Below are 10,123 nucleotides of genomic sequence, written 5' to 3'. Positions count from 1 at the left end.
GTAAAAATACGAAAGTCTTAAGGTCATTCTTTACACTTTAGGTAACAGTATTGGCGTTTCAGTAAGCAGATTTTTAAAATAGTAAAATAATTTTTCCAATCTGGCAAATATGTAGTTTCGAATGCCTATTCATGTCTCTACATAAGGAGTTTTTCAATAAGGACGCTACAAAAGTAAACAACGCCATAATTTTTTCCCGCTCTTTTGATATTTCTCTTCAGTATGGTTTGCCATTTCATCATGGAAAGATATACTATGGAACAAGGAGTCGAAATTATAAAAATTTACTACCAAAATTTTCAGTCAGTGGCCACAATTATGGTCTCCATAATTGTACTGCCAGATCAACAATAGAGCGCCTAGTGGAAAAATTCGAACTCACAGACACAGAACAAAATGTTCCCGAACCAGTGTGACACAGAAGTGCCCGTCATTTTGAGAGTATTGCCGTCGCCAGCGCATCAATTGAGTAAGACCCGAATCAGTCTCTCGCACGTCGTTCACAAGTGGGCATCCCTGCGACGTCGTTGTGGCGAATTTTGTGTAAAGATCTTGAACTACATCTTTACAAGAACAAATTGGTGCAAAAACTGAAGCCGCTTGTCCAASAGAACTGTCGTTTGTTCGTGAATTGGGCTGAGCAACAACTTGAAAATGATCTGGATTTTCATCAAAAGATCATCTCAGCGATGAGACTCATTATTTCTTCCGCGACGATCAAGACCSGCACATTACTGGGAGTGAGAATCGTACGGCTCAATGATAACCGAATATTTTTGGCCCGWATTGGATAATATGGACTTCGACAATATGTTCCAATAGGACGGCGCTATAAACCACACAGCRAATGTTACAAACTGATTTGTTGAAAACCAAGGTTTTTGAACGTGTTATCTCACGAWATGGTCTAGTCAAATGGCCGTCTCGGTCGTGGGATTTGACTATTTGTTGAAGGGCTACGTCAGGTCTATGGTCTACGCCAACAAGCCAGTGACGAGTGATGAACTTCTAACGAATATTGAACGTGAAATTGTAGCAGTATCGGTTGATTTATGCTTGAAAATTGTCGAAAATTGTATTCAGCGTCTGGGCTTCTGCAAGCGTGCCCGTGGTTGCCATGCARAAGAAATTGAGTTTTTTACATAAGGCCTTGAATGTACTTTTACAGGAATAAAGAACTACATTGATACCCCAAACTGTTTTTGTTTTATTTAWTAAAAYTTTAGTAGCGCTCTTATTGAAATATTATTTACTTTGGGTAACATTTTTGTCGTTTTAGTAAAACTCTTTTTCTATGTTTTACCAAGTTTAGCTAAGTCCACAAGTAAAACTGTTGTGGCGAAAGCTACATTATCCCATTGTTAAGTCTACGCTTTGAAGCTATTATTTTTTAGTCTTAAGTTCTTTATTGTATGGCTAGGTACTACTTTCTCGGGATTTTGGCTTTCCGCACTTATATTGTATGACAAAAGCCACAACTAATTCAGTCTCACCTCTAACTAAACGGGGCTACAGAATTAGCTACAAGAATATCAAACGAATACCCATGTACATTTCTGGCATTACACATTAATCCAAAGGATTTCCTCGCACCAAACTATAAACGTATATGCCACACACGCCGTAATTAATTTAATTTTCATCAATCAAGGGACAACAATCGAAATAATCCCTTCGAATTGAATGAGCCGTAAAGTCCATTGCCTCAAGAYATTTGCTTGACACAACGCATTATAAAAAGTTTTTCTTGTTATTTTTTCTGTGCACCGAAAAGTTTTGTAGCCAACGTTTCCCAGCCAACAACCGCACAGCCACTTATGCACTGCCGGTGACTTACCATTATTTGGCGAGAATATATTCAAGTAGAGGCAGTCTTCTGATTGATTTTCCAAATACGGCAGCAACCTTTTTAGATACTCTAGTCGTCCTTTGGGCATTTTCTCCAACGCCGCCGTCTCGTTTTGTATATTCGGCAAGCGTTGCGGACAAACCGGACTGTATTTGTCCGAAATGCGTATGCCGTCCCATGGTGCAGGCGCACGTGTCGGACTAAACCTGTACAACAACGAAAGAGAAAAAACGTAAAAAGCGCATTAGAATTGGAAAGCATGTTTTGAGGCTGAAAGGAAAATAGATTACGGCGATTGATCACCAGATTTGGTGTTAAGTAGCAGAACCTTTTCTTCCGGACACACGCACACAAATGCACACATGAATAGCTGCCGTACTAATCTGCCAATGATGGAGTGGAAATCAATTGAATTCATTAGCTGAGAAATGAGCCCTTCAATTTACAACACTTTATTTTACATACACCAAAGAGGGCTYCGCGTATTTTTCCTTATTTTTACTACCAGTTTTGGYTATTTTTATTTTTTATTTTTTCGCTTTAATTCTCATTTTTAATTTTTGTCACTTTTATTACTTTTATTGTTGTTTTTTACATCTGTTTGCCGAAAGTTTCGCCATCAAATTTTATTAAGCAATTTACCGCTTGATTAGCATAGTTGAACGACGAGTGGATGGCGCTTCTTTTTGCGCCTACATAATTATTTCTTATTACAGTTGTATTTCACTGCACATTATTCAATAACATTGAAAAGTTTTCCATTACTCCGAAGACATTAAGCATAAAGGCATTTCTCGCATTCTTGCCACACCTAATTAGGGTGGAGTTGATTCGGAACAATGCGAATTTAAAGATCATTTTATTTCAGTCCCAAAATATGTTAAGCTCTGTAGGTCTTCCTAGTAGAAGTTACCACAATGAGAGGAGTTAGAACCGTTTAAATATTAACTGCAGCAGATCAGAAAGTATGTAGACCTTGTCTAGTACTTACTCTTGTCGATGACTGAATAACTTACTTTTTTTCGTATTCGAGAAGCCATCAATTCCAAAATACTTCTTCACGAATTGAAGTCGTTAAGTTCAAAGACGGGTGAAGAGTTCTTCCCGGCTAATTCTCTCTCAATCTCATTTTTATTTATAGAATTAATGGCAGCTGATGGCTGACTCTACAGCTTAAGATTATAATATATAAATAATAAACGTTCCAAGCCAATATCAAAACCTAACCTATCCTAAAACTAATCAAGCCAAGATCAGCATGAGGAGACGAGTTGAATCCCGAGTTGTCGTCTGTCTGTCAGTTAGTCCTTTCGTGAAAGTTTAACTTAGATAAAAATTGAGATATCTTGATGAATTATCTTAGTACGTGTGTTTCTAGGCATCCGAAGGGGTTGGCGTGGCAGATGGGCGAAATCGAACCATTGCCACGGACACAAAATTCAATTAATCGTAATTATCATAACATACAAGACTCATATTGGTACATGTAAGCGCTTTAGAAAGGTACAGCTGCGGTTTTAATAGTTTGAAAAAGTGGGCGTAGTCCATTTGCTAATAAGTCTAATGTACATATCTTCCGAACCACTTAAACCAAATATACCAAATTTTCTCAGCAATCGCTACCTCATCTTCAATTTCAAAGGTGCTTTTGAAAGCATGAAAAGGAGCTGCCTTTAGGTCGCTATGTCTAAATTTGGTATCCCAGCAAAACTAATACGACTGCTTAAACTGACATTGAGTGGTAAGAAAAGCATCGTAAGGATCGGGAATTACCTCTCCGAGCCGTTTGTTACGAAACGAGGTTTAAGAGAAGGCGACTTCATATCAACCGATTTCAGCAGTCTACTTTTGGAGTAAATTATGCGAGCTAGAGAAATAAACAGAAATCCTCGAAATCTAACTCAGAATAATTCTTGCTATGAGGTAGTGTCACCCGGATAGATGAAAACACTCCAGCTCTGAAAGTATTCGACGCAGCACTTGTCGGGGGAAGCAGAGGAAGAGGAAGACCTGCACAACGTTGGAAAGACGTGGCAGAGAAGACTTGGCCATACGTGGTATCTGATACTGTTATTTTCTTGCTTGAGTTCGAAGTTGGTCTTTCATRTATATTTTATAACAATATGTGCTTAAGAATTCATTTGTATAAGTTAAAGACTTTCAGTTTTGATGTTCGCTTGAAAAGTTGAATAAATTCTTTTATTTACACAACTTTTGTGTTAGTTTGCAAACTTTGTCGTCCATACCGAAAATATTTCTTTTCAATTATTAAGCATATTATTAACAACTTTCAGGGTTTTTAATCGCCTTAGGGTCAAATGGGAGCGAACCGGCTGAATTATCGGTGCCCTCAAGTAATTTCAGTTGAGAGTTTTAAGTAATGCGAGACCATATACACATGCATACATTTTAACAACAAATCAGCTGGTAATTTCACTCAAATTTTGCGGAGCGCACACCGCACTAGTGCTTTTGTCTCCACCAGCTCTGCTTTATTAAATTGACAGCTGCGGTAGCAAAGGGGCTACTTGAGCCTTGAGCCCAATGGTGCGGTGCGTTGATCAGATGAAGTAGAAAACAGTCTTTTATTATTCAGGCAAGCCACTCAGCCGCCAATACACATTTGATATTCTGACGTAATGCCATCATCATCATCCACTTTGTGCAGTATGTGTCGGGGTGTTTGCCGGAGGCCTGCCACGCGGTGACCATGACAACCACTGGCCGTTGATCTGCTTACAACATGAAAAATGAGAAAAAGTTTCAGCGCAATTGCTTGTGATGATGTTACAGCAGCTTCTTAAATTTTTTATTGCTTCTCATGCGCTCTCGCTCTCACACCACCCAGTTGCTTGGTGTGCTTGTGCGCCTTATTGTATGCTTTGGATTATAACTCAACTCGTATTACTTCTGCTGTTGCAATCACATTTGCTTACCATGGGCTAAGCTTCGAGATTACATATATACATAGCACGTTGTCACTATGCTGTTTGTCCTTCGCGCTAGGTGCTTCTTCAATTTGCGCTCCGCACTGTTTTTTTTTTATTGTCTTCCCTTGTGTGTCTATATTTGTTTATGGCGAACGCTTGGCGCGTTTTCTCACTGTTCACTGTGTTCATAATTTAATAGCACAGCAGATAACGGTATAACAACAGCTGTTTCTGTTTCACAACTACAATAAAAGTGCGGAGCGGCGAGAGCTGAAATGAAGCGAAAACATTGCTAAGCTAGCAGTAAGTGGCTAACAAGGCGCTGTGTGAGCTGGAAGTTAATTGTGCTTGCTTATTGACATAGAAGTCGGTCCTTGCATGAAAAAGGGAGTAAAAATTGTGGCAAACTTTTAGGCAAACAAGCTGTCAAAGCGCTTCAATTAATTTAATTTGTTTTGATTGCGGCAGCAGGCGGTTGGAAGGCCAACTCGCCGTTATTTTTATTACCTGCGCGAAATATAAAAAGGAAGAGAGACGATGCAGTGGGTGCACGTATAAATGGCGGCGTGTTGGTCGTCTGCTTGTGAGTTGGTGTGGCACAGTGACCTGCCAGTCCACTAACGATTGTTTTCGTATAAAATTCGCTGCGAATTTGGTTGTTTGCAAAACTTTTGTCATTTCCACAAATTGCAATGTCATTTGGTARTATTTTGTTCTATTCTTGTTGAACTGCGGAGTCTTCTTTTTCAATCCGCCTCTGTATTAGTCTGTGGCAAGTGAGCGAATAATAAAAATACACAYATATAAATATGTATTTTTATACCCTGAATAGAGTATACATATATTTATGCATGTAACTGATAAGCGTGCCGAGCTGAGTCGAATTAGAAATGTCTGTTCGTTCGTTTGTATATTGTATGCACGTGCCTGTAATGCTTAGTTTTTGAGATATATATCTGAAATCTTCGACACCTACTTTGTTCCCTAAGAGACAGCTCGTTTGTCGAAATCACCAATAGCGGACTACTATAGCATATGGCTGCCATACAAACTGCGTCAATAAAGTCGAGTTCTTGTATGGATAAATCTTTCATTTGACAAGATGTCTTAACGAAATTTGGCTTGGATTATTTTCTCAGACACCGCTACAATATCTGAAAAAACCATTAAGATCGGACCACTAACGCGTGTGGCTGCCATACAAACTGATCGATTAAAATCAAGATAAAGTACATTTGCACCCTTTTATGCCATGAAAAGTTCAGGTGTGCAGGGTATTAATAACGTTTCTCCCTCTTTTCTAGTAACTTAAACAATCCTATAAGCGACATTTCGCAATAACACTCACCTCTTTGTTTCTTCTGTACGTCTATCAGATGCGCCAATTTCTAGTGAATTCGCACTTACCATAGATTCACAAACCAACTCCATAGATTCACAAACCAACTCCATAGATTCACAAACCAACTCTTCGCGCTTTGGGTGTGGCCACAGTTTACTTTAATGCCTTTCATTATGAAATTATCACTAAAATGTTATTGCACAATTGTAGCAAATACAAAGCAACAATGACAGCAAGCGTGACTTATATTGTGCATTAAAACACGCTTCACGCCACTCAGCTGTCGCATTTAACCAAACCCCAACGCCTCACCCCCTAATCTCGCTCGCGCACGTCTGCATGCAACATTTTGCTGTTATTGTTGTCATTATGCTTGCGTTATCCGTATAAAGCAAATTAAATGCGTTCGTCGCAACCATTCGTAGGTCTACGCAGACCTAGCGCAATGCTCTTAAAGCTATTCCGTGGCAACATAAAAACTGCAACAACAATTACAACAGCAATGCGCGTCATTAATTTCGCAAAGGATTTCTTTGTCTTCCCTGTGGCTTGTGGCTGCGGACGCGCTGACTATGTGGCAAAATTTCGCCAGTGATCAAATGGCAGTGCGCTCATTAAACTGTGGCTTTGGCGTAATGAAGATTTCGCGAAAGTGCTCAAAGTGGTAAAGTCATACTAATTCAATGAATGTGTATGAAATTTTCTTATGYGCCTTCAACATGCAAATGAGCTGCCATAAAATCGGTTAATATGGACTCGAAAAGCGGGCTTTGGCGTGCTATTTTACGCATGACACACGGGAAGCCCACTGAGTTGACGCTTCCTGTTTGCGAGAGTGCACTGGCGGTCTGAGAGAATGTTGTTTTCATAAAGTTATATTAAATTCCATTGCGCCGTAGGTGATAAATGCAGGCGATAAATATTAAGTAAAGAAAAAACAAAGAGCTCGTAAAATTTGATGGATTGTTGACTGGCTCACGCTCACACATACTCCGGTTGAGGCTGACAATGCGGAAAAATATGTTTGAAAACATTTCTGATCTGATAAAATTGGTGTTGAGTTGCATCAACAATGGCAACGTTGACTTCAAAATGTTTTTATGTTGAAAGTAAAATTTCACAAATTTTTATTGTAATCGGCATATTAATGTGGTTACCAAATGGGAAATGAATTAGYCATAAATTCAAAATAAAAATGAGCTAGTTTTATTTATTAGAAGACATAAAATCTTTGAGGTAACTCTCGCTACGTTGGTAGGATAGTTTTCTCAACCGGTAAACCGGGTGAAAAGTTGGGGTGTATCATTGTTACGAAGCTCTCATGGAAGCTAAAAAAAGCGGAGAGAGTGAGGTAGGCATCAGTCGCTTTATGTTATTGTGGAAGAACCATTGGGAATAAGTGGAGCACTTCACCAAAAGTGATGTTTTGGCTTTATGAAACAGTGGTTAAGCCTATAATGTTTTGTGGGGTTATTATCTGTTAGAAGGCGCTCGAAAAAACTGCGCTAGCTAACCAGCTGGAGCGCGTTCAAAGAACGATCTTCATCGGCTTCTGTGGTGTAGTTAAGACAACCCCAAAAGTGACACTCATTGCCATTCTACACTTTGTTCTTGTAGGTAAAGCTGGTAGGTGTTGGGCGGCGAAAGCTGCTATTAGCCTTAGAAGAGCCTTAGAAGAGCTGCGTCTCGGCCAGGAACACTCTGAAACTCTCTACTACTTCGATTTTATGGATGAATCACAATTAAGAGGGAGAGTAGGTGGTGAAATCTTCTGTAGGGAGTTTTCCATTAACTCTGCTTTCAGACTGTAAGGCTAATTTGGCGTTTTTCGAGCGGAGTTGGCTGCTATTAAGGTGTGCACTCGCTGATTGTGAGCTCATAACTAATCAATGATTGCACCACCACGTTAGCAACAGATTTAAGCTTCTTTCACCTTAGTATTTTAAGGGTGTTCGGTCACAGCGGAATTGTYGAAAACTGCAAAGTCCATGAGTCCGCAGTGAGCGCAGCCCCAATCTCATCGAAATGGAAGCGAGTCTTCTTGCTCAAGAAGAGCTGATAAACAACGCAACTTGTGTGACACGCGGTGCGACTGAATGTTCTGTTGGACGCTCTTTGATAAAGCTGTACGGAAGAAGGCGAGGTTGTATCATCTTTTCACTTCCTGCTCTAAAGTTTTGCCTGACTGAGGATTGAAATTCATTTGAAGAACCTAACCAAGTGGTAAGTTTAAAATGCTTCTTCGATTTATAATGATCTGTGGATCCACTTTTCGCATTTTTTGGGTTACACTAATAGGTTAGCAAAGTTATTCGCTAAAGAGAGTGCCTGCACCCTTGATGTCAGGTACAAATTATGAGGTGCAAGCAAAATGTTATTCCAACTAAGCTTCGGAACTTTCTGGCAAGTTACTGCCGATTTGTGTCATTATCCTGTTCGAACGCAATTCCTCTCAAACCGGACAAAGCTGACCACCTTTGGGCKACTGCTTACTTCAGCTAGATCCAATTGTAGACAGTATAGATCCGAATTAAGAGTTCGAAAATATGAAATGAGGTCATGGTAGATGATTCCTTGCTAATCCTATMAAAAACTTAGCAAACCCTTCCTGAACTTCAAACTTGGTTTTGACACCGTTTGTGCCGGCGCACCGCAGTTCAATCGCATCCATTTTGGCTTGACTTTGTCATAAGTAACCTACTTCTAGTCATCAGTAACCATCCACTTCTGAAATTTATCAATTTTTTGCGATTTAGCAGCAATTCGCCGATGGTATCTCAGTCCATGCGGCATTTTTTTCCATTCACTCCAGCTTATTTTTATGTCTAGCTTTACTTAAGTGGTAGCAAATCGGTTTTTGTGCAAAGTTCACCTCCTGGGCAGTTGAAACATGGTCTTCGACGATACCCATTATTTCATTGATATTCGTTGAATGATCTRACGGAGCGTGTTAATCCTTGACATCAAAATTAMCGGAACGGTAAACGAGTACACCTAACCTAACTTTAGTTTTCAGTAGTGCGTTATTACTAAAGGAATGGGTACTTTCAGTCTGCAACCTCGAAATAGAAGTTATGCAAACTACTAACAACGAGCTAAAGGGCGAACTATGTGATCCTCAACGCTTCGCAAAAACATTAAAACTTTATGCTAGAAAATACGAGTACACATATGAAGAATTTGACTTACTAAAGCTTATCAATTGCAAATATTCGAAAATATTATTTACTTGTGGTCAACTTACCGGTTTTGTTTGGTCGGTGGCGTCGCATATGGCACGCCGAGAAACACCTCCACCGAGCGCAGAAAGCGAAAATTGTCCAACGGCAAAATCAGACCATGTAGACGCCCATAACGGGTCTGTACAATGCGATGGCCGAGTCGCGCATTCTTGTAGATCTCCAGTGTGGAAGCCTCGCTCAAGTGCGGCATCAACACGCTCGCCACCAACACACTCATGACTATTGACAGCATCCAATGTGGCAAACGCTGGCTAAAGCTCGTTAAATGACAAGTAGCTTTAACGGCTTTGCTGAACGGCCATTTCGGTAGTCTATTTACAGTGTTGTGCATCGCTCGGCACTTGGCCATATTTTCGTTAACCCGTGCGTGTGTTGTTGTAGTATTTTTGCGTTTCATCTCAAACAAGCGCGCTTCAATTGCGAGTTGCGCACACTTGTCTTGTCGCATCGTGAGAGTTTTTCTGCTTTTGTTCGCTATTCTTGGCTTTGCTAACGTTGCTGTGGCGTTGCAGCTTTTTCTATCTATGCGGTGTGTTGAATTTTAGTCTAACGCTAAGTTGCATTTTTGTGTAGTTGTTAAGTCTGTCGATTGATTGAAAGTCTGATTTGGACAGCAAATATTTTGTGGTATCTTCAAATGCATTGATGTAGCCTTTGGTTGATTGTGGTTTGGCAAAATTGGCAGTTTTGTTGTTGTAGTTGTTGTTGTCTGGCTCAGTTGGTGCCAGTGAGTGTCCTAAAAATGGAAAGTGAAATATAC

The 10,123-nt window shown here is 39.9% G+C and overlaps 1 protein-coding gene across 1 annotated transcript in view; it reads right to left on the bottom strand.

The window, feature by feature from the left end:
- The window catches only part of LOC108977814 (neuroligin 4-like), a 117,751-nt gene extending 108,088 nt beyond the window's left edge, over positions 1 to 9,663 (bottom strand). Inside the window, exons 1-2 of the mRNA XM_018947734.1 lie at positions 9,366 to 9,663; positions 1,838 to 2,055 (exon numbers count right to left, since the gene is read on the bottom strand). Of these exons, the coding sequence (XP_018803279.1) occupies positions 1,838 to 2,055; positions 9,366 to 9,595 (448 nt within the window). The 5' untranslated portion in view covers positions 9,596 to 9,663. The remainder of the gene's footprint in view (positions 1 to 1,837; positions 2,056 to 9,365) is intronic.
- Positions 9,664 to 10,123: the final 460 nt, after the last annotated feature.

This window comes from Bactrocera latifrons, unplaced genomic scaffold, assembly GCF_001853355.1.
Source record: "Bactrocera latifrons isolate USDA-ARS-PBARC rearing strain unplaced genomic scaffold, ASM185335v1 scaffold_96, whole genome shotgun sequence".
In the NCBI taxonomy this organism is placed as follows: domain Eukaryota; kingdom Metazoa; phylum Arthropoda; class Insecta; order Diptera; family Tephritidae; genus Bactrocera; species Bactrocera latifrons.
Note: the sequence above shows the minus strand (reverse complement) of the source record. Positions and strands in the feature narration are given on the sequence as shown.